Source organism: Sus scrofa, chromosome 3 (genome assembly GCF_000003025.6).
Source record: "Sus scrofa isolate TJ Tabasco breed Duroc chromosome 3, Sscrofa11.1, whole genome shotgun sequence".
In the NCBI taxonomy this organism is placed as follows: domain Eukaryota; kingdom Metazoa; phylum Chordata; class Mammalia; order Artiodactyla; family Suidae; genus Sus; species Sus scrofa.
Window position 1 is genome coordinate 18,666,782 of NC_010445.4, and position 22,367 is coordinate 18,689,148.

General features: G+C 56.0%; 1 protein-coding gene and 2 long non-coding RNA genes across 8 annotated transcripts in view; 2 read left to right on the top strand and 1 right to left on the bottom strand.

The window, feature by feature from the left end:
* Nucleotides 3,921–5,461, top strand: LOC110260129. 2 transcript variants are annotated; one of them, XR_002342979.1, is made up of 4 exons: nucleotides 3,921–4,066; nucleotides 4,367–4,453; nucleotides 4,686–5,096; nucleotides 5,309–5,461. It is a non-coding gene; the product is annotated as an uncharacterized LOC110260129 (long non-coding RNA). The 2 variants fall into 2 exon arrangements; XR_002342978.1 differs by lacking the exon at nucleotides 3,921–4,066 and having other exon boundaries at nucleotides 4,293–4,453.
* Nucleotides 5,530–9,372, top strand: LOC110259910. 2 transcript variants are annotated; one of them, XR_002342372.1, is made up of 5 exons: nucleotides 5,530–5,566; nucleotides 5,804–5,928; nucleotides 7,637–7,783; nucleotides 8,675–8,748; nucleotides 9,288–9,372. It is a non-coding gene; the product is annotated as an uncharacterized LOC110259910 (long non-coding RNA). The 2 variants fall into 2 exon arrangements; XR_002342371.1 differs by having other exon boundaries at nucleotides 7,738–7,783.
* SBK1 (SH3 domain binding kinase 1) overlaps nucleotides 7,785–22,367 on the bottom strand; it is a 58,288-nt gene continuing 43,705 nt past the window's right edge. For all 4 annotated transcript variants that reach the window (XM_021086433.1, XM_021086435.1, XM_021086434.1 and 1 more), the window contains exons 2-4: nucleotides 14,173–14,405; nucleotides 12,012–12,214; nucleotides 7,785–11,287 (exon numbers count right to left, since the gene is read on the bottom strand). In XM_021086433.1, the coding sequence (XP_020942092.1) occupies nucleotides 10,466–11,287; nucleotides 12,012–12,214; nucleotides 14,173–14,398 (1,251 nt within the window). In that variant the 5' untranslated portion in view covers nucleotides 14,399–14,405 and the 3' untranslated portion in view covers nucleotides 7,785–10,465. The remainder of the gene's footprint in view (nucleotides 11,288–12,011; nucleotides 12,215–14,172; nucleotides 14,406–22,367) is intronic.

The following is a 22,367-nucleotide window of genomic DNA, read 5'->3' on the forward strand; positions in this document are numbered from 1 at the left end:
TGCGATAAAGTTATTGGCAAAATCTGACAGCGAACATTCTAAATGCTACTGCCATTTGCCTTGTAATCAAAAGAAAACAGCATTGGAGTTACTTTCGTGGCTCAGCGGAAACGAATCTGACTAGCATCCATGAGGACGTAGGTTCGATCCCTGGCCTCACTCAGTCCGTTAAGGATCTGGTGTTGCTGTGAGCTGTGGTGAGGGTCGCAGATGTGGCTCTGATCTGGCGTTGTTGCTGTGGCTGTGGTGTAGGCCAGCAGCTGCAGCTCAGTTTTGACCCCTAGCCTGGGAACTTCCATGTGCTCCGGGTGCAGCCCTAAAAAGACAAAAAATAAAATAAAATTTAAAAATTTAAAAAACCCATGTTTTAGAGAGTCCATTAAATACACCAAGATTTAATAAAATGAGATGCTCACTCTTGCATAAGAGGAGCTGTCTGGATATTGTAAGATATCATTGGTAGCAACAGAAAAAGGAAACTTTCATTCATATTTATATTATGAGGGGATAAATTCAAGAGGGAAAGTGCAGGACCTCTGTGAAGAAAAAAATGTGTTCAAGGACAAAATGAAGAAAGACATGTGTTGAAGGACAAAAATGAAGAGTTTACTTCAGAAAATGGGATGCCTTACAACATCAGAAAAACATGAGGGGCCCCACCTGCTACTCCCATTAAAATACCAATGAGGCCTTTTAAAGATTAGGTAACAGGAGTTCCCGTCGTGGCTCAGCGGTTAACAAATCCGACTAGGAACCATGAGGTTGGGGGTTCGATCCCTGGCCTTGCTCAGTGGGTTAAGGATCCGGCATTGCGGTGAGCTGTGGTGTAGGTCGCAGGTGCGGCTCGGATCCCGCATTGCTGTGGCTCTGGCGCAGGCCAGTGGCTACGGCTCCGATTCGACCCCTAGCCTGGGAACCTCCATATGCCCCAGGAGAGGCCCTAGAAAAGGCGCAAAGACAATAAATAAATAAATTAGGTAACATAATACAGTGAACTTTAATATAGAGGTTCACACAGAAAATGTCAGAACCTGCAACCAGGGCGACTAAATAGACAACCCAGAAAGAGATGCCTTTATTTATAATGATGCCCAAAATGGAACTTCAAATCAGAAAGGGGTAGATGATTTTGTAGTAAGTGCCAGCACAACTGGCTATCCATTTGGAGAAAGCGAAATCGGATCAATATCTCATACCATAGGCAAAAGTAAATTAGAGATGAATTAATGGCTTAAAGGACTTAAAAGAAAAATTAGGAAACTAGATGTACAGTCTGGAGTTTGGGGAAAGAAATTTAAACCAAGAAAAGAAGCTCAGAGGCTACCAAGACTTTTTTTTTTTTTTTTTTTTTTTTTTGGCTGTACCCATAGCACACACAAGTTCCAGGGCCGAGGATCAAACCCACTCCATGGCAGTGACAACAGCAGATCCTTAATCTCCTAGGCCACCAGGGAGCTCCACAAAAATCTTTTCCATGAATCTGACTGTGTTATAATTAAAGGAAAAAATTACAGGACGCTACTGTCAGCATAGTTAAAGGGTGATTTGTATTTGCGCATATGGCAGATGAACAGTCCAGGTTTGTCCTGCACAGACAGTCCTTACAGACCGACGGCTAAAAGACAAACAGCTCCAAAGAAAAACAGCAAAGGGCATGAAGAGACAATTCACAGAGGAGCAAATCCAAATGGCAAATATATAAACTAAAGATGCTCAACCTCAGTAGTAAGCAGAGAAAGGCAAACTGAAGCCCATATGGGCCGGCACTTTGTAAAATGAAAGAACTGGAAGGTTCGGGGTTCTGCGCCGCGACGGGAACTCCCTGTTTGTTTTCTTTTTTTGGCCGCCCTGTGGCACATGGAGTCCATACCTACGCCTCAGTGTGGCAATGCCCGGACTTTAACCCACTATGCCTGGCTGCAGATGGAACCTGTGTCCTGGGGCTGCAGAGATGCCACCGGTCCCGCCACAGCAGGTATTCCTAAACATTTTTATTTATTTTTTTTATTTTTTTGGCTGGCTCTGTGGCATATGGAAGTTCCAGGGCCAGGGATTGAACCCAAGTCACAGCTGTGACAACGCCGAATCTTTAAGTGCTAGGTCACCAGGGAACTCCTGTTTGTTTTTGTTTTGGGCCACAGTTTGCAGCAGTTTGATATGAGATCTCAGTGCCCAGGCCAGAGGTTGAACCTGGGCATAGCAGTGGAAGCGTTGAGTCCTACCCACTAGCTCGCCAGGGAACTCCCAGTCTATTAATTTAATTCTTTATAATCCATATGAATCATTATAATCAGAGAAGTTAATTAAGTGAAATGAAAAGTGAGAGGTCCTAAAATCCCTGGGGCAGGTTTCTTTGACCTTGGCCGTCCAGAGCCAGCGGCTGTCTGTACCTGGGGGAGCTCCAGGGTGCCATGACTTGTCCTTGCAGTTTAGTGCTTCCATGTGCACAGAGAGCCAGCCCTGTTCTCGAGGACCCTGGGAGTGGAGCCGTCACAGGCTGGCTTAGCCGGGCTGCAAGTAAGAGTCATCCGGGGATCTTTGACGAGATTCCGGTGCTAGGAATCTGATTGATTTGGTCTGGGTGATGCCTCGACCTCTGTGTTATAGTTATCATCTGTAAGTGGTTATGAGCTATTGTTTTCACACGGCTTTGGAGAACCAAAGAATCTAGGTTGATGCAGAACGATCGGTACCTGAAGCGGCTTCTGGTGTTTAATTTGATAATTATGCTTTCCTGGTACAGACATTGGCAGCTCTCTGGTGCTTGGCCATGAACCATTTTCTATGTCATCCATTTTGCTACACCTCAAAAGAAGAACATCCTTTTTAAAGCTATAAATTAAAAAAAAAATCAGATCATGTCACACCCTGCTTTAAACCCTCCAGGGCTTCCTCACGCACTCAGGGTAGACTCCAAGGTCCTTAAATGACTTAGAAGGGCTGACAAGAACAGTCCCCACTGTTAGGCAGCCGTTGCACCTTCTCCCCAGCTTTTTGCTTTAATTTTTTTTTTTTTCTTTTTTGGCTGCCCCACGGTATGCCGAGTTCCCAGGCCAGGGATCCGATCTGAGCCACAGTTGCCACCTATGCCATAGCTGCAGCAACAGTGGATGCTTTAACCCACTGTGCCGGGCCAGGGATCGAATCTGCATCCTGGTGATGCAGAGATGCTGCTGATCCTTTTGTGCCACAGCAGGAATCTCCAGCTTTTTCTTTTTTAAACATTCAAACATAGAAGAGCTGAAAGAATGGTTTCATGGCTACTCATCATCTGATGTCAATAATTGCTATATGGCTTGGGCCATGTAGTTGTGTGTGTGTGTGTGTGTGTGTGTCTTGCTAAAACATTTGAAAATTAGTTGGAGACATCATGTCACTTAATCCCTAAATAGTTCAGCATGAATCTGCTAAAGGTAGGGTCAACTTCCTCCACAGTCCCAGGCCATCATCATATGAAAGAAAATGAACAGGAATTCTCTGTTACCTTCTCATATTGAGCTCCACATTCTAACGTTGAGTCCACATTCAAAGGAACCCAGTTTTCCAAAAATGAATGTTATAGATATTTATTTTCTAAATCAGGACCCAATAGGGTTTTTAGGCTGTGTCTTTTCAGTCTCTGGTAGCCCAGAACAGTTAGTTACTCCCAGTGAGTTTGGGACCAGCTGCATAAGAGCACCTGTACCCAGTTAGAAATGCAGTTTCTCTGGCTCCAGTCTGGACCCCCAGTTTGGAACACCCGTCTCAAAACTCTGGGGTGGGGCCTAGGAAATCTGTGTTTTAACCAGCCAGGTGACTCTTATCATGTTAGTGATGCTGGTGGTGAGAACACAAGATAAGCTTTCTTAACAAATTTCACGTGTACAATACGGCATGTTAATTATATAGCCTACTTCTTGGCCGTCCCTGTAAGCTCTTGGCCGTCCCTGTAAGCTCTTGGCCTCTGAAGGCCATCCTCTTTCTGCCCTTCTTTGGCTGCAGATAAAACCCCCTGAATTCTTCCACTGCCCGGAAGCTCCATTAACCTAAGGTTGGGTGGTGAATATTCTCCTCCTGACAACTGCTGGTAAACACCTCTAACTTACTTTTATTTTTGTGTCTTTTTACGGCCATACCTGCGGCACCTGGACGTTGCTGGGCTAGGGGTCAATTCAGAGCTTCAGGGGCAGGCCTATGCTATAGCCACAGCAATGTGGGATCCGAGCTCAATTTGCAAACTGAGCTGCAGCTGGTGGCAACATCGGATTCTTAACCCACTGAGCGAGGCCAGGGCTGAAACCCACATCCTCACGGATACTGGTCAGGTTCTTATCCTGCTGAGCCACGATGGAAACTCCCTTCTAATTTCCTTTTCTTACACCTACAGTTCCCCCTGAACCAGGCACTAGACGGCTGGATAGGACTTGACATTTCTGAGAGAGAGATGCCATGTGGGGCTCTTGCCCATAGTGATGTAAGTAAGCTAAGTAGGCATCTGTTGCCCTGCATGAAGGGTATGAAGGGGGCTTTGCGGTTACCCCTTCCAATGCTCCTTATCTTGGCATGCTTAGCGGTCACTGGTGAGAAGCTGGGAGATTTGCACAGGGCTCAAGGAGCATCTTGGGGGAAAAAGGAACCAACAACAATATCATCTCCTCTCTCCTGAAGTTCAATGTTATAAGAAACCTTTTTTTTTTTTTTTTAAGCTGAGCCTGTGGCAGGCAGAAGTTCCCAGGCCAGGGATCGAACCCATGCCACAGCAGTGACAACGCTGGATCATTAACCCGCTAGGCCACCTGGGAACTCCCATAGGAAACTTTCTGATGGACTGAGTCTAGACTGAAGCCTTTGGCTGGGAAAGGACACAAACATTTCTCGAGAAGAAATTCTCCATGATCAAGAGGAGGTGGCCCAGGCTAAACCGAAGGACTTAAGGGGGTTCCAGGTTTGGTCTGATTCTGAAACAGCGTGTGTGAATGTGAGGATGGAAACTCTGCCTGTCTAGCCCCTTTGGCCCAGGGAGGAGGGCTGTGTCACCCCTGAGGGGGCATTAAGTTCAGCAGTGATGCTGAGCGGCCGACAGGAGCCGCAGCACAGAAAACCAAGGCCCCCTAGTGGTAAGTCCTGGCATTCTCTGACACATTGGGAAAGGGGCTGTTTGCAAAGAGGGGAGATTTGTACATTCATAGATCTCCCCTCCATGGCTTCACAATCCATTAAAGCGTTCTATTAGGTAAAGGGGATTATTGTATTCCAGTGTCCGCCCTTATCACTGCAGACAAGTGGAAAACACTTTGAAGTGACAGGGTTGTGATCAATTCTTGCGTAGGGGAATTCACCTTGTGGTCAACGGATTGAGGACCCACCATGGTCTCTGAGGATGCGGGTTTGATCCCCGGCCTTGCTCAGTGGGTTAAAGATCCGATGTTGCCGTGAGCTTTGGCGTAGGTCACAGGTGCGGCTCGGATCTGGCGTTGCTGAGGCGGTGGTGTAGGCCGGCAGCTGCGGCTCCCATTCGACCCCTAGCCTGGGAACCTCCATGTGCCACCTATGTGGCAATAAAAGGAAAAAGAAAAGAAATTCTTGGGTAAGAGTCCTTCCCCCTCTGATCTAGTCTGGATGGATTTTTTTTTCTTCTTACTTTGTTTCCCTCTCTCGATTTTACTTTCCTCACGCCCAGTTTTATAAATAGTTATGTAACCTATTTAAGGTCGGTCTTTATCTTTAGAAAGTAAGTTTCAGGGGATAGGGATTGATTATCTTGTTTATTGCTGTATCCCCAGCCCCTAAAATAGTATTGGGTGTTCATTCATTCCTTTGCCAGTTGGTTCCGGAGTGTCACGTGCCAGGCCCTGGATGGCAGGGGAGGGGAATAGCAGTGTGCCAAAGGCTGACTCTGCTCTTCTGGAACTTCCGTTCTGGTGGAAGAGGTTGGAGAACAGATACCTGGTACTGCAAGTGGTGATGAGTGAAGCAGGGTGGGTGGGAGGGGGGGTGTCTGCTCCAAAAAGTGGTCTCTGATCACTGACTCCAACCTGGAGGAGGGGAGGGCGGGGGCTCCAGGAAGACTTGTAAGAGTCCAAGGCAGGGGCGCAGGCCCTGAGTGGGGAGTGTGCTTGGCTGTCCTAGAGGCCAGAGCGGCCCGAAGGCAGCGCAGGGGTGGAGGAGGGGATGGGGCTGGGCCCTTGGAGGCCACTGGAAGGACCGCGGCTTTGATTTGGGGGTGAAACGGGGAGCTTCCGTAGGTGTTATCTGGAAGACTCGCTCTGGCTGCTGTACTGAAAAGAGCCTGAAGAGGCTCAGGAGAGGGAGCTGGGAGGCCAGTGGGGAGCAGCACGCAGATGAGCAGCGCTTCTGGCGTGAGCAGTGCCCATGGTGTGTGCGCTCAGATTCTCAGTAGACCTGTATCTGAAGGCAGAACCAACAGAAGTGTTCTGTTGACACAAGAAGGTAATTCATAAATGTTTGTTGGAGTTCCCGCTGTGGCAGTGGGTTAAGAATCCGACTGTGGTGGCTCATGACTCATGTTGCTGGTTCAGTCCCTGCTCCGGGAACTTCCATGTGCTGAGGGTGCGCCGTTCAAAATCTATTTATTTATTTATTACTTTTTAGGGCAGCACTCAAGGCATATGGAGGTTCCCAGGCTAGGGGTCAAATCAGAGCTACAGCTGCGGGAGCTGCCGGCCTACACCACAGCTCCTGGCAACGCTGGATCCTCAACCCACCAAGTGAGGCCAGGAATTGAACTCACAACCTCATGGTTCCTAGTTGGATTCGTTTCCCACTGTGCCACAACGGGAACTGCCAAAATTTAAAAAAAGAAATATTTGCTCAATGAATGCTGAATCTTTTTTTTTTTTTTTTTGTCTTTGTTGTTGTTGTTATTGTTGCTATTTCTTGGGCCGCTCCCACGGCATAAGGAGGTTCCCAGGCTAGGGGTTGAATTGGAGCTGTAGCCACCGGCCTAGGCCAGAGCCACAGCAATGCAGGAGCCGCGTCTGCGACCTATACCACAGCTCACAGCAACGCCGGATAGTTAACCCGCTGAGCAAGGGCAGGGACCGAACCCGCAACCTCATGGTTCCTAGTCGGATTCGTTAACCACTGCGCCACGACGGGAACTCCATGAATGCTGAATCTTGGAACACCCTACAGCTGGCCCCAACTCCCTTGCTGTAGGACGTCCGTTAGCCTGTTGCCCAGGTCTGCAGCCACAGCCGATCCGCTGCTTCCCGCCCCCTGTGCCAGACGCCCAGACAACTCCAAACGTTCTGGTCTCCATCTCGGGGAGCTCCTGATGCCTCTAAACTTGATCAGCTTCCCAGTTACGTAATTTCCCAGCACCCAGCCTTCCATGTGGATAATGCCTGCTCCAGCCTTAGGCTGCTGGCTGCTGGCTGCTGGAGGACCGGGGCCCCATCTGGCCCGTTTCCGGGCACATCCCCAGTCCCGAGGAGGAAGCCAGGTGCACAGAAGGTGCTCGGTAAACATTTGCCGAGCGGCAGCAGTGGCTGGATGACTTGCCTACTCTGTTCCTCTGAGGTTTTCGCCTCTTATTTCCTGCCCTGTCTGAAGGGCTCCACATGGGAGCTGGTCCCCAGCCCCAGGAACAACTCCCTGCCTCTTTCCCCTGGGTTTTTGTTCTCTTGATGCTCAGGTCTTGGCCTGAGCCTTGAGGGGTCACAGGAGGCCTGGAGTAGCTGCGCTTGGACTCTGCAGACCCCACCTTAAGCCGTCTGTCAAATCCTCCATTTCCAGAGCGATTCTTCCTACCCAGTATCTGAGACAAGACACCCACCCAGTGGTAATTTTTCTAAACTTTTGTTTATTTTATAGCAATTGTCATGATTAGAGAAGTAAACACATTTAAAAACCTTCTCAGGGCCAAAGGGTGCCAGAGTATTTACAAACACGTGGTGGGGGACGGTGGAAATACATGAAGGTCCGGGCTCTGGGGCTGGAATTCCACCCAGGCCCCGAACCAGGCTGGGATGCTGACGCCAGGACTGTCCCGCCGGCCACGGTGTGGGTCAGGGAGCCCTGGCAGCCTGAGGGCTCTGCCCTGGGGGGCCTGGTGGGAGACCCTCTGGATAACCTGTGGCCCTGCCTCCCCCTCTCAGCGGCTCCCCACACCCCACAGGCCAGCTCAGAGGGGCCTCTGGGAAGCACCAAAGGACAGGGGGCACAGGGGTGGGACACAGACACGCGCGTACATACACACCTTCACAGAGGAACTGCAAGGGTTTTTTTTTTTTTTTTTTTGTCTAAGTCTTCATGTCTACAGGTTTTTTTTTTTTTTTTTTTTCTGCTATTTATTTTCTCTTTTTGACAGTGACATAAACTGAGGTAAACATCTGTGACCAACACCTTCCCTATGGGGCAAAGGGTCCCAACCCGACCAGCAGAGGCAGTGGCGGCAGGAGCAGCAAGGCCCCCTGACGGCGACGATGAGAGTGCAGACTTGGTTCCAGCCTGTCTCTCCATCGGGCTGTCGCTGCCCCCTCTTTGCACCTCTGAAAACAGGGACTGGGCTACATAACTACGATCCCTTCCCAACTCTAACATCCTAGATACTACGACGAGGGAGAGACTCCCCAAACAGGATCTTCACAGAGAAAGAGAGAGAGAGAAAGAGAGAGAGAGAGGGCGCACACGAGGGGCGTCTAATTGGAACCTCGCTTCCTTGTTATTGCAGGAGAGACAGGATGTCGAGAGGCCTAAGGCAAAAGGAGAGGTGGCGGCTGGGAGAGGTGCCCGGATGGGCTCCAGGTGGGCCGGGGGCAGTGATGGGGGGGGCCTTCTCTGAGACTTGGCCCTTGGTGGGGGGGGGGTTGCTACTTACCTGGCATGTGGAGGGCCCCAGTGCCCGCTGGGAGGTGGGTCATCAGAGGGGCGGGCACACCGAGGAGGAGGAGGGGAGTGGCCAGGCCCTGGGGCAACTGCACACTGTTTGTAAACTGGACCCGGGCAGGGCAGGGGGACCTATAGCCCTTTTGCGCGGTGGGAACGAGGGTGAACGGAGAGGTGGGGGCTCCAGGCCAAAGGGGCTCCTCTGGTCAGCCTGGCCCATCAGGGAGTCCCCTCAAATGGCCTAGAACCCCCGGAGGGACCCTGGATCATGTGGCCCGGGACAGTGGGTGGGGCACTGCAGAGGGAGCAGCCTCGCCCATGCTGAGGTTATTGCGGGGGTCCCAGGCCTCCACGGAGGGCAGGGGTCGTGAGGGGAGCGCTGGGTGAGGTTGGGTTCCTCCGGGTCTGTTTTGCTGCTGCCTAGGGCTTGAACCAACCTGCAGGTGCCTCCTTGCCAGGTTCCCTGAGGGGTGTGCTGAAGCGCAGGCCTGGACGCCCTGTGGCAGCTGCTGGGTGAGAATCCTGGGGCGGAGTTACCGAGGTGTCGGGATGCAGCCACTGAATACACAAGGTGCACTCGCAAGTGCACACCTGCTCATGCACACATTTATCCCCCTCCCACTGCCACAGCCCCCTGTTCTCACACCCACACTCCAGTACCAGAAACTTGGGAGACGGTGGGGATGAGGTCAGCCCCAGGCTGACCACTGGAGCCTAGCAGAAACCTGGGAGAAATTTCTGGCCCACATCACCGCGCCAGCTGCCAAAAGCCCAGGCCGCTGAGTCTGAGCTGGGGCCGTGAGGACTGAGGATCTGAGAGGTGCCCTCGGCCTGGGAACATGTGGCCGGCAGGCGGTGCTGGGCCCAGCCCTGGCCTCTGCGAGTTCACTTCCCTGGCTTAGGGCTGCAGGGGCAGCCGAGGCCCCTGTCCTGGGAGCCCTTCAGTTGTCCTGATGTCCCTGTTGGGGAGCGGAGGGCTGCCAGAGCTCCGCCTCTCTGGCTGTGTGCTCTCAGCAGGCTGCCCTCCAGGCTGTGTCAGGGTCCTCATCAGGGGACTGGGTGGTGGCGGAGTCACTGGATTCTAGGGACTGTGTCTGCACACACACGCAGACATTTGCTACATTTTGCAGGGGGCGCGGTCCCTCCCCTCCTTCTCCCAGGAAGGGGGCAGGTCGCAGCCGAGCAACCCCCAGCCCTCAGCTCGTGGCCCTCCTCCCAGCCAGTGCCCAGGGGCCCTAAGCCCCTTCTCTGCCCCAACACTTCAGTCCCCTTTTGTGCCCAGGGTGGGGGTTGGGGAGGGGAGGGCAGGACCTGGGGTGGGACTGTGGGACGTCTGCCAGGGGGTGCAAAGGGCCAGGAGCAACTAGTCAGGGGTCCAGGGTTCAGGGAGGTGTGGGGGAGTCGGCCCGCAAGCTCCCTTGCTTCTGGTGGCAGGGGGCCTCTGAATCCTCGGGTCTGTGGGGCTTGGCTCCTTTGGGTGGCGATCTCACCAGCCCGCGGCTGGCCGGGCGCCTGCCTCGTCTACTGCTACCCACTCCTGCCCGCCGCGGGGGCTGGCCGGTTTGGCCCGGGGCGGCTCCCCGCGCCCCGGTCTGGCTGCTGCTCGGCGCCCGGGCCCGAGGGCGGCGGGGGCGGCTCAGACGCAGATCTCGATGGCCGTGGCCAGCACCACCTGCCCTTTGCTCTTGTCCGGGCGGCCGTCGGTCCTGCCGGGGGGCCCCGGGGGGGCCAGGCCGGGCTCGGGCACCGGCACGGGCACCGGCACAGGCACGGGCCCGACGGCGGGGGGCGCGGGCCGGGAGCCGCTGCCGCTCTCGGTCAGCACCGTCCGCTTGAGCGGCCCGGGCGCCTCGAGGCGCAGCGGCCCGGCGGCCGGCGGCCGGTCCCCGGCGGGCTTGCGCGCGCGGTGCGAGGGCCGGCGCCGCAGCTCGGACGTGAGCTCGTGCTTGAGGAAGCGGAAGACCTCCTTGGCCGGCCCGCGGCGCTCGGGCTCGAGGGCCAGGAGCCGCTGGAACATGCGCAGCGCCGGCTCGGTGAAGCGGCGCCACTGCGACGGCAGCCCCGGCAGGCGGCCCCGCTGCCAGCGCACGAACTCCTCGAAGAAGGCGTCGGCGCCCGAGGCCGCCTCCCACGGGAAGTTGCCGGTGAGCACGCAGAAGATGAGCACGCCGAAGGCCCACACGTCCACGCCCGTGTCCACCGCGAAGCCGTCGGCGCGGCCCGCCTGGCACACCTCGGGCGCCGTGTACGGGATGGTGCCGCTGACCCGCTTCACGCGGCAGCCCACGCGGCGCGTCATGCCGAAGTCGGCCAGCTTCACGCGGCGGCACTCGCGGTCGAAGAGCAGCACGTTCTCGGGCTTGATGTCGCGGTGCACCAGCTGCCGCCCGTGCATGAAGTCCAGCGCCAGGCCCAGCTGCTGCACGCAGCGCTTCACCGTGTCCTCCGGGAGCCCCACCTGCGGCCGGCGGGCCGGGGAGAGCCGCTCAGGCGCGCCGGCCCCAACCCCAGTCCCCTCCTCCACAACTCCCTCCCGGCTCCCTTGTCTGGCTCGCCCACACCACCCGGGCCAGCCGCCCTCCCGCATCCCGCCTGCGCATCCCCAGCTCCCTCCCTGGCCCCTGGCGCATCCTTTCCCCCAGTAACTGAGAGCCAGGGGCTGTGCCAAGCTCCCTGTCCCCGCACTGTCTCCTCACTCCTCAGCGGCCGCTATATGCCCATTTCCCTTACACTGAGGCCCTGCGAGGCCTTGTCACTATGCAGTGAGCCGCAGAGCAGATGTAAACCCTGCAAAGCCAGAGGCCTGGGATCCCGGGGGCACCCTCCCCACTCCGGGGCACCTCCTCTGGGAAGCCTCTGGTGGCCCTACCATCTCCCCTCCTGGGCCCCCACCCTCTCCTATGCAGCCTCGGAGGAGGGGGCTTTTGGATGTTGTCCCATCACCCTGGCTGCTCCTCATCTCGGGGTGTCACAGGAGCATTGGTCAAGTGTCTATTTCCCCCACCAGGGCCAGGGCAGGACTTCCTGTCTTGTTCGCTGTGTATTCCCAGCCCTCCCAGCAGTGACTGACATACAGTAGGTGCTCAATAAATGATGACAGGAGTGGTCTTGACACCTCCCTGACTCTCCCACTCTGGGGACCCAGAAGACCGTCTCCCCTCCCCTAGTCACCACCCAGGTACCTGAGGAGGGATGATGTCAAACAGGTCCCCCGCAGGTGCGTACTCCTGGGCAAAGACGTAGCAGTCCTCAGTCTCAAACACCACGTCGAAGACCTTGATAATGAAGGGGCTGGAGGAGAGGCTGTTGGTGATGCTCACCTCCCGCAGGAAGTTCTTCAGCTTGGTTTTGCTCTTGTTCACAAATTTCAGCGCCATCTTCGTGCCTGGTGGGGTGCCAGTTGACAGGGGTGAAGACAGTGACAGGGCACTCCCCCTGCGTCCCTGCACCTCACACACCCGGGCCTGTCTGCACAGCCTGTCCCAGCCACAGGGCACGACGGGGCCCTTGCAGGCATGGCTGTCCTTATCTCATGACTGGAAACCGAGGCCCAGAGAGGGGAAGGAACTCATCAAAGCCATGCAACAAGTCAGGGTCAGCCTGGGTCTTCCTGGCCTGGCCTGCAGCCCACGATAAGGAGCGCTGAGGGCTGGGCGGGGAGGGCCTGCAGCGTCCCCACCCTCTCATTTTCCTTTTTTTTTTTTTTTTTTGGCCAAGCCCGTGACATGCAGAAATCCCCTGGCCAGGGATCCAACCCAGGGCCTCGGTAGTAACAATGCCTCGGCAGCTACAGCTGCCGGCCTACACCACAGTCACGGCAATGCCAGACCCAAGCCGCGTCTGTGACCTACGCCGCAGCTTGTGGCAACACTGGATCCTTAACCCACTGAGTGGGGGCAGGGATCAAACTTGCATTCTTATGGATACTAGTCGGCTTCATTACGTCTGAGCCACAATGGGAACTCCAGAAGCCAGGTTCTTGACCTGCTGAGCCTCAACGGGAACTCCCACCCTCTCATTTTCTTCCAGACAGACTGTGTGCTTATTTATCTTGTCTGTCTCCCTCAACTAGAAGGCAGCTCCCTTTATCTTGTCGGCTGCTGATCTCCAGCGCCCATGGCAGAGTCTGGTGCACAGTAGGTGCTTGACAAATGTTTGTTAAATTGATGAATAAATAAGAAGGTACTGGACCCAGAGATGTGAGGGCCTGCACACATCTGTATCCACCTGGGTGCAGAGCTGTGGGATATGTGTGTGTGTCCACAGGGCACTTCCATGTCACAGGCCCTGCTTCCTGCACTTTATGTTCATAACTCACTCCTCATAACGACCTTATGAGCTGGGCACTAACGCTACCCTAATTTACAAAGGACACCTAGGCACAGAGAGGTTGACTCATTTGCCCAAGGTCACTCAGCAAGCAAGTGACAAAGCTCGGGTGACCCTAAGTCCAGTGCTTCTCCTACTGCCCCCTGCCCCAGGTTAGGTTAGACCCCTAACCCTAATCCCAACCCTCAGTTCCTGCCCCGCCCCCCCGCCGACTGGCTGAGTGGGCTCTGCAGTGAGCCTACACTGTGGGGGAGGCGTCAAGTTCAGAGGTTAGGGGAGGTCCTCGAGCTGACTGCAGTGGTCTCATCCTAGCTCACACCCTCTGGAGCTGCATGACCTTGGCTGAGTGACTGAATCTCTCTGGGTCTCAGTGTCCTCAGTGCCCCAAGAAATGGAGATGGCCACACTGACCTCACAGGGGCATCTCCACCCCATTTTTTTTTCTTTTTTGGCCACCCCGAGGCATACAGAGTTCTGGGGCCAGGGATCCGATCTGAGCCATAGTTGCCACCTAAGCCACAGCTGTGGCAATGCTGGATCCTTAACCCACTGTGTGGGGCTGGGGATCGAACCTGTGTCCCAGTGCTCCCAAGATGCTGCTGATCCCATTGAGCCAGAGCGGGAACTCCTCCCACCCCATTTTAAGCACAGTGCCCTGTTCCGGGAGGACCCCTCTCTCAACTTGGCCCACCTCCCCCACAGCTCTCACCCATCTCCTGGTGATTCCCCAGACACCACTGCCAGCCCTGACCTCTCCCCTGACTCCAGAAGTCCTTGGGCACATCCCTTTGCCTGTCCCAAAGGTACCTCACAGCTGGCCCCAAAGCAGCCTACCCTCTAGACTGGGCACTCAGCCCAGAGATCCCTCCCTTGTCCCATCTGCCTGGTCCCCTCCTCCTAGGGCCCCTTCAGGCCATATTCTGTCCCCCTGGGCCACTGACTCCGCCTCCCTGCTGGTCTCCTGGCCCCTAGAGAGCCTCCTGTCTTGGATCTGGCCACCCTGCACACACTCACCTGTGCCCTTGTAGGCTACCAGGTCGACCTTCCCATAGGTGCCCTTGCCCAGCTCCCGGACGAGTTCGTAGTGCTTGGTGACGTCACTTGCGGCCAGTGTGCGGAGGGTCAGGGCCTGCATGTCTTCAGTGAGGAGGGGCACGCCTGCACCCAGCCCAGGGGCGGTCCCCGGCCCACAGCAGGGCAGGGAGTGGGGCGGCTCGGGCTCCGGGACGCCCACGCTCATCTTCTCCCTGGTGTGTGGTGGGGTGGCATGGAGTGCGACATCAGGCCAGACCCCGTCCCCCCCACCCCTCTGCCCGCCCACCCCCTCCAGGACTCCCTGATTCCCAGGGCTGGGGCCAAGGCCAGGCCTCAGATGACCACGAGGGGCGACAAGCTTCCTTGCTGCATCACCTTTCCCCCAGAGCTTCGGGGCGGCCTGAGGCAGCACTCCCCAGAGACACAGTCCCTGCCCCCCAGCGCCCCACTTGGGTCCTGCTGGCTTGTCTCATGCTGTCATTCAGACACAGTGTCAGGGAAGGCCCACGTGCCTATGTTGCACAAAGACACGCCGTATTATACAGAGTTCACAGGCGCGCTCCCATTCACACCTATGGATCAGCACCTTCAGAGCCCTGGGACACAGCCCGGGAGGCGGGACAGACTCCCACCCTCACAGGACTTCTAGCGGGGACATGGACAATACACCGTGCACACATGAATGATGTATTATGATAAAAGGTGATATGGGCTGTACAGAAAATACGGCGGGGGAGGGGAAGGTGCGGTCTCGGGGCTCAACTATCAACCTCAGGCAGGAATGTGAGAAAACTCCGGCTGGGCGGGCGCTGCAGGTGTGGCCACACCCCCGCCACAGGCTTGTAACCCCTCCGCCAACCACAGAGGGCCGCGCAACCCGGCTCAGGCACCCATGGGCTGTAGTCCCAGCCCATCCCCCTCCACAAGGCAGAACCCGTTCCGGGAAGACCCAGCCCTCCCCGCCCCCACCCTCCACATTCCCGGCCTGATCCCGTCAGGGTCCACTCGCCTTGGGGTGGGCTTCCTGGATCTGGCCCCGCCCCGGAGAACTAAGTTTGTCCCCAGATGGTGTTGGAGGGGCAGAGAGCTGCGACGGGGAATTCAGGGCTGGGTGACAGCGACCGCCCATCAGGGCCTGCACTTCTTGTCTGTCTAAAGGGGGGAGGCTCAGACCGGGGAGCTGAGCCTCCAGGAGCAGGTGACCCTGTCGGTGTGCGCCAGCAGGAGAGGCCAGCGCTGAGACCCTCTAGGCTGACCCTCGGGAACCTGCCTCCTGGAGTGGCTCCTCTGCCCTCACTTCCTTCTCCCTCCAGGCCCACGAGGACCACCCAGCGCTCTCAGCAGCCACAGCCTGCCCCTCAACTCCACCCCTGCAGGAGAACCCATGGCCCTGAGGCCAGGCATAGACTTGGAGCCAGACCCCAGCTCGGTGACTCACTAGCTGGATGTCCTCGGCTAAGTTCCTTCATCTTTGTACCTCGGTTTCCCCATCTTACAAAGAGGATATAAGGGGACGTTTCCGTGGTGGCACAGCAGAAACGAATCTGACTGGCATCCATGGGGATGCCGGTTTGATCCCTGGCCTTGCTCAGTGGGTCGGAGATCCAGCATTTGCAGCTGGATCCGGTGTGGCTGTGGCTCTGGCGTAGGCCGGCAGCTGTAGCTCTGATTCGACCCCTAGCCTGGCAAAGTCCATAAGCCGCGGGTGCAGCCCTCCAAAAAAAGCCTATAACGGTATCTTTTCTCTAAGATTCACAGGCTCCAAGTGCTTGGTGCCTGCGCACAGGACCTGCATTCTCCCGGGCTGAGCCCTCCCCGTGAGCGGACTGGCGTCTTGACCCCGGCCCGGTCGCTCCCCTTCCAGGCCCAAACCCCCTGCTCCTCCTCGCCTTCCCCTTCCCTCTCGGCACGACCCAGCCTCCCACTTCACGCGGCGAGGAGGAACATCAGGAGGGAACTTCCTGGCCTCCCACCCAGCCCCAAACGGAGCTCCATCTGCACGTCCTCCCGGCTGGCTGGGGGGCTGGGGGGCAGGGAGCCGTCCTCCTCGCCTCCGATTTGGCTCCCACCCCCCCTGCTTCCTCATGATCCTGCTCCCCCATTCGCCCCCCCCCCTCCATTCATGAACAAGCGGAAATCCCACACGCCGCTGATGCCTCTGGCGCATTTCAACACCCGGCTTCCTCTGCCACCCTCCGTGTGTTGAATCCAACCCCACCAGGTCGATGCAGTCCCCGCTCCGGGCTGGAGAGCACCGGGCCCTTCCTGGGCTACAGTGGGCTGACCTCCACCACAGGCTTCTCTTGTGGTTTCAGGGCTGGGAAGGCTCTGCTCTCTCAACCCCTGTCAAGTATCCACCCACTGCTTGGGTGGCAAGGCTCCTGAGCCATCGGCTCTGATGCAGCCAGGAGAGGTCAGGCCGGGCCGGGGAGGGTGTGGGGGCTACCTTGAGCCTTTGCCTTGAACTCTCCATCCTGCTCACCAGGAAGAGCCCGCTGGGCTGCTCTGCTGACCTACTTTTCCTGCTGTGTGTGGACTCCCCAAGGGTGGCTGAGGCGGGCGGGCCACGTGTATGTGGGCACATGTGCGCGCACGTGTGGCTGCGCTCCTGCTTTGGGCTTTGGGCCCCGTCAGGTCACGTCAGGCTGTTCTCTGCATCCCCGGGAGCTTGACTAGCAGCTGCAAGTTGCTAGAAGCCCTTCTTCCCTCCTCCCTCCCACAGGGACTGCTGGGTGCCTGGCCCGTCTCTGCAGTTTTGGCCTCAGAGTTGCCCTGGGCAGACCTGGGGCTGGGGCAGGGGGCACCTCTGCTCCCTCAGCCCGAGGCTGGGCCCATGCTCTGACCGCCGCCTGGCACTGCCTCTCTACCACTGCGACGCCCCCTCTCCAGTGCCCTCCCCCATCCCTGCTGCCCCCTTCGCCGCCCCTTCTCCTGTATCTCATTAGCCTCAGGTCCCACTCCTCCAGGAAGCCTTCCCTGCTGCCCCAGGTGCCAAATCCTATCTCCGAGGGGCATCAGGATTGAGACAGGGGCCTGTGTCTCTTTCAGCGCCCCCATGGAACATTGTGGATGGTCTCAGCTGTGTCCGTACCCGTCCCCATCAAGGGGCCAAGAGGACCCGGAGGGCTGGCGCTTCATCAAAATCAACTCTTCCTCCTCCCTTCCTTTGGTTGCAAGGGTCCAGTTTGGGGGTCCTCCACATTGGCCCCATTCCTTCAACCTCCCTCTCCCCGTTCTCTGCAAGGTGGCTGCAGGAGACCAAGAATTAACCCGCACACTGCCCCTGCTGCTGCGTCATCCCCCCAGGTACACACCGCCTCTGACCCAGTTACGATGCACGTGACTTAAAGGCGCAGTGAGGAGCGAAGGAAACAGCACGGGCCTTGGGGCTCAGCGGGCTTGGCCTTGATCCTAACATGCACCACTTTTTAGCTGGGTGACCTTGAGCAAGTCGCATCACCTCTCTGGGCCTCAGCTTCCACATCCATGAGATGAAGAAAATAATACTGGGAGTTCCCATTGTGGCGCAGCGGAAAGGAATCCCTCTAGCATCCGCGAGGATGTAGGTTGAATCCCTGGCCTCGCCCAGTGGGTCAGGGATCTGGCGATGCCGTGAGTGGTGGTGTGGGTCACAGACACGGCTCGGATCCTGCATGGCTGTGGCTGTGGTGTAGGCCGGCAGCGGTCGCTCCGATCCGACCCCTAGCCTGGGAACTTTCATACGCCATGGGTGTGGCCCTAAAAAAGCAAAAGCAAAAAAAAAAAGAAAGAAAGAAAATAATACAAATAACAATAACAGCAATAATAACGGCGGCAGGGGTTAACACTGAATATTACTCACTACATCTCAGGCCCTGTTCTGAGGATGAACTTACCTCACAGTCACAATTCCGTAGGGTAGGTGTCATTACTGTCCCCATTGTAGGGGTGAAGAGAATAAGGCACAGAGACTAAATAACTCGCCCCAGGTCATCTAGCTAGGGCTGGCCTTGGCTCCTAAGTGGGCGCTTTTAACCACTATTTTCCCCCCAAGCCAGAGGTGGAAACACAGTATCCAGATCCCTCAGGGTCCGAGTGGGGAAACTGAGGCCTAGGAGAGGGCAGAGCCTCAGCCAGGGAGGCGTGTGTACGCTCAGGGCGCCTGCGCGGAGCCAGGTGCGTCATGTGTATTAACTCGCTTAGTCCCGTAACAACAGCACCGGCTCCTTTTTTCAGGGGGGACTTGAGCCCAGGGAGTGAAATGAGACGTGGCGGCCTCACTGGGGGTTGTAGGCATTAAAGATTTTGTTGTTTGGTTTGGTTTTCTTTTCTTTTTAGGGCCACACCCGCAGCACATGGGGGTTCCCAGGTTAGGGGTTGAATTGGATCTGCAGCTGCCAGACGTCAACCGCAGTCACAGCAAGGCAGGATCGGAGCCGCATCTGAGATCTACACCACAGCTCATGGCACCGCCAGACCCTTAACCCACTGAGCGAGGCCAGGGATTGAACCCGTGTCCTCAAGGATACCAGTCGGGTTTGTTTCCGCTGCACCACAACGGGAAGTCCCTAAAGTATTTCACCTTCCTCATCATCCCTGCCCCCACCTGGAGGTGCAGACATGGACTTGAGGCCGTGAACGTCCCAGCCCAGGCAGTGCAGCGGAGGCCTCTGGCTGACCTCTGTTCCCCCAGGGAGTGGGTTCTGCATCTGTGCACATCCGAGCTGACTGTGCTGTCCCAGGGGACCCCACGTGACCTGCACCTCAAGTACATGTTCTCACTGGCCCCGAGGGAGGCCCCCGATTCCCCATCTGTAGTGCCAAAGGCAGGAGGGTGTAACCCCAGCTTCAGGACAATGGTTGGGGCTCTGACCACACAGGCTCTGGCTCTGCGGGCTGGGTCTGCCGCTGCCGGGGGAGGGGGCCACGGAGGTGGGGGGGCGGGGTTTCCTGAGCGAGAAACAAGACTGAACCACCTACCACTTCCTGCTGGCGGGCAGCTCGAGCCAGGTGCCACTTTCATGAAAACAACGCCCAAAGTGTAACCTAACTCAGGCCTTTGGGTGGGACCCCCTTCTCTGCTACACACACACACACACACACGTGCCAGCCAGGAAATTTTTCACTCACTGGGTCCTCCTAAGCACCCTGAGAAGGGGGCAAGATGACTTCCATTTTTAAAAATCAGCTTAATTGGAAGTCCCATTGTGGCTCGGCAGAAATGAATCTGACCAGCATCCGTGAGGACTTGGGTTCAATCCCTGGCCTCGCTCAGTAGGTTAAGGATCTGGTGTTGCCGTGACCTGTGCTGTAGGTCCAGACCTGGCTCCGATCCCATGTTGCTGTGGCTGTGGTGTAGGCCGGCAGCTACAGCTCTGATTTGATCCTTAGCCTGGGAACCTCAATATGCTGTGGGTGCGTCCCTACAAAGAAAAAAAAAAAAAAAAAAAAAAAAAAAGCCCCAGCCTAGAAGTAACACCTCATTTCTGTACACAGGCCGCTGGGGAAAACCAGTCTCGGGTGGCCACACCAGGTGACCGCACCTGGATGCAAGGGAGCTTCCAGCCACCTTCCTAAACAGCTCTGTTTTATAGAAGAGAGAACAGAGAATTTATGAGCCAATGGCTATCTCTACCATAAACAGAGGAGGTTGTCAACCTCTCAGGCCTCTGCTCTTCATCCACAAAGTTGATAGCACCATTTGACTGTGGCCGCAGTTGCACAGCTCTATACATTCACTAAATCATTGACCCGTACACTTGTTATGGGGGAGTTTGGAGATATGCAAGTTTTACCTCAATGGAGCTGATTTTGTGTGTGTGTGGGTGTGGGTACGCTTTTTAGGGCCGCACCCACGGCATATGGAGGTTCCCAGGCTATGGGTGGAATCGGAGCTATAGCCACTAGGCTACACCACAGCCAGAGCAACATGGGATCCAAGTTGGGTCTGCAACCTACACCACAGCTCACAGCAACGCGGGATCCTTGACCCACTGAGCAAGGTAGGGATCAAACCTGCCTCCTCATGGATGCTAGTCAGATTCATTTCTGCTGAGCCATGACGGGAACCCCTAGGCTGGGGCTTTTAAGAGTGGTTAAAGTTTCTCTCTCTTCTTCTGTAAGCTAGCTTGATGCAGAGGACTCCAAGCCTCTGAAAGACGGTGGTGGAGTGATAAGACAGGGGAAGCCTGGGTCGTCTGGAGGTGGGAGGCCTCCTGCTGATGAGGGCTACCTGCTCTGCGCTCTGTGAGCCAGACGTCATCTTCTGTCTTCTTGGGTGGCTGAGACACAGGAGGCTTATTTGTCACAGCAGCTAATGCTGCCCCAATTCCAGGGTTATGGAGCGAGTAAGCAAAAGAGCTAAGACTTGAACCTCAATGTGTCTACTGGCCTGGAAGGTGGCCAGAGAAAGTAACCTTGATGGTGAGAACACTGGCAAACAAGTGATGAGAATCTAGGTACAGCAATGGGTAGAGGGCGACCAGTCTGTAAAGAGAACGGAGCCTGCTCTTAACCTGTCTTGCAGGAGACATGTTTACTGGGCGTCTATTGTATGCCGGTGGTGGGCTAACCCTGGGTTAAGTAACTTAACAATCACAAGCCTGGGAGGTGGGGGCTACTATTATTATCCCATTTCACAGAAAGGGATCCTGAGGCACAGATGGGCCAAGTAACTTGCCCCAGAACTAAGAATTAGCAGAGCAGGTTCTGAACTCAGTCCATCAGGCTTTAGATCCCACGCTCTTACGCCTTGTGTCCTGCGAGGCCCCCAAAGGCAGATTCAGGCAGACGGCAGCTCGAAAATGAGGCAGTTCTCACTGTCTGACAGCCTCACAGCCGCGAGGAAGTGCGTTCTCTGATGCTGGGAGCAGAGAAGCCGATACTAGAAGCCCATCTGTTGGGGGGAATCAGAGGGGGCTGAGGCTGGACCGAGCCAGCCAGGCCTTTCTTACTCTCATTTGGGGATTCTAAGAGTCTCTGTCTCCAGGCCCAGGTCCCCTCCTTCAGGTCACTGCACCCAGGCTATGCCCTTAGCATGGGCAAACCCCAAGGGTAGTCTTAAGAAAGCCCTAGCCTGGAAGGATGACATTAAACAGTGACCATGCCTGGGTGGGTCACCTCTCTGGGTCTACGCTATTGTTAGAAGTCCCTGTGAGAGAGCAGCTGTGGGGTGGGACCGCGGGTGCTGAGTGGGGACAGGGAGCCCCTCTGGCCTCTCTCACCTGCTTCACTTTGCTTCTGTGTCAAGAGAGGGGCTGGAGATTCAGTCCCGGAGCCTGTGCGGCTGAGCCAGCTCTCCATACCCCACATGCTCCTTGCCTGCCTCCAGGTTTCTCCCGTCTAGTCCTCCCCCTCAGTGTGGCCTGAGAAACTGTCCCAAGACCAGAGTTGACCCGATCCTTGCCTTGCTCCTGTGTTTTCTGCGGCTTCTGGCATCAGCCTGTGGGGTTTTCTCCTGCCCAGCATCACTTTCCCTGTCTTTGGGGAATGGTCCCTCTCTCTGTCCAGTGGTTCAGTAGGGCTGACTCCACCCTGGCCAAACACGGGCCTGACCCAGGGCCGGCCAGCCAGGGATCCATCCCATCCACCAGGTCACCGCCACTGGTTCGGAGATGAATGATGAATGTGTGACCAAGGGTGAGCTACTGAGACCTCACCTTAGGACTCGCGCTGAAAAAGATAACTTCTGACCCCTGGGCTGCAAAGCTGGAGGACACAGGCCTGGCGCTGCTGGGAGCCAGCGAGGCTACCTTGAGGGGAGGGTTTGGCTGAGAGGGAAGCAGCAAAGAGTCAGGCAGAGCTGAAAGATGGAGAGATTTCTCCAGACCCCAGGCACCTGGTTCCAGACATGCCTAAAGCCAATCATACTCTTGAATGTTTGTTTCATGAATCAAAACATTTCCTTTTCTTTCTTTATTCTTTTCTTTTAGGGCCGCATGTGCAGCCTATGGAAGTTCCCAGGCTAGGAGTCGAATCGGAGCTGCAGGTGCGGGTCTATGCCACAGCCAGAGCAATGCAGGATTGAAGCCGAGTCTGCGACCTACACCCCAGCTTGCAGCCACACCAGAGTGAGGGTTAACCCACTGAGTGAGGCCAAGCATCGAACCCACATCCTCATGGATACCAGTTGGGTTCTAACCTGCCGAGCCATGATGGGAACTCCAATACATTTCCTTTTCGGCTTAAACCAGTTA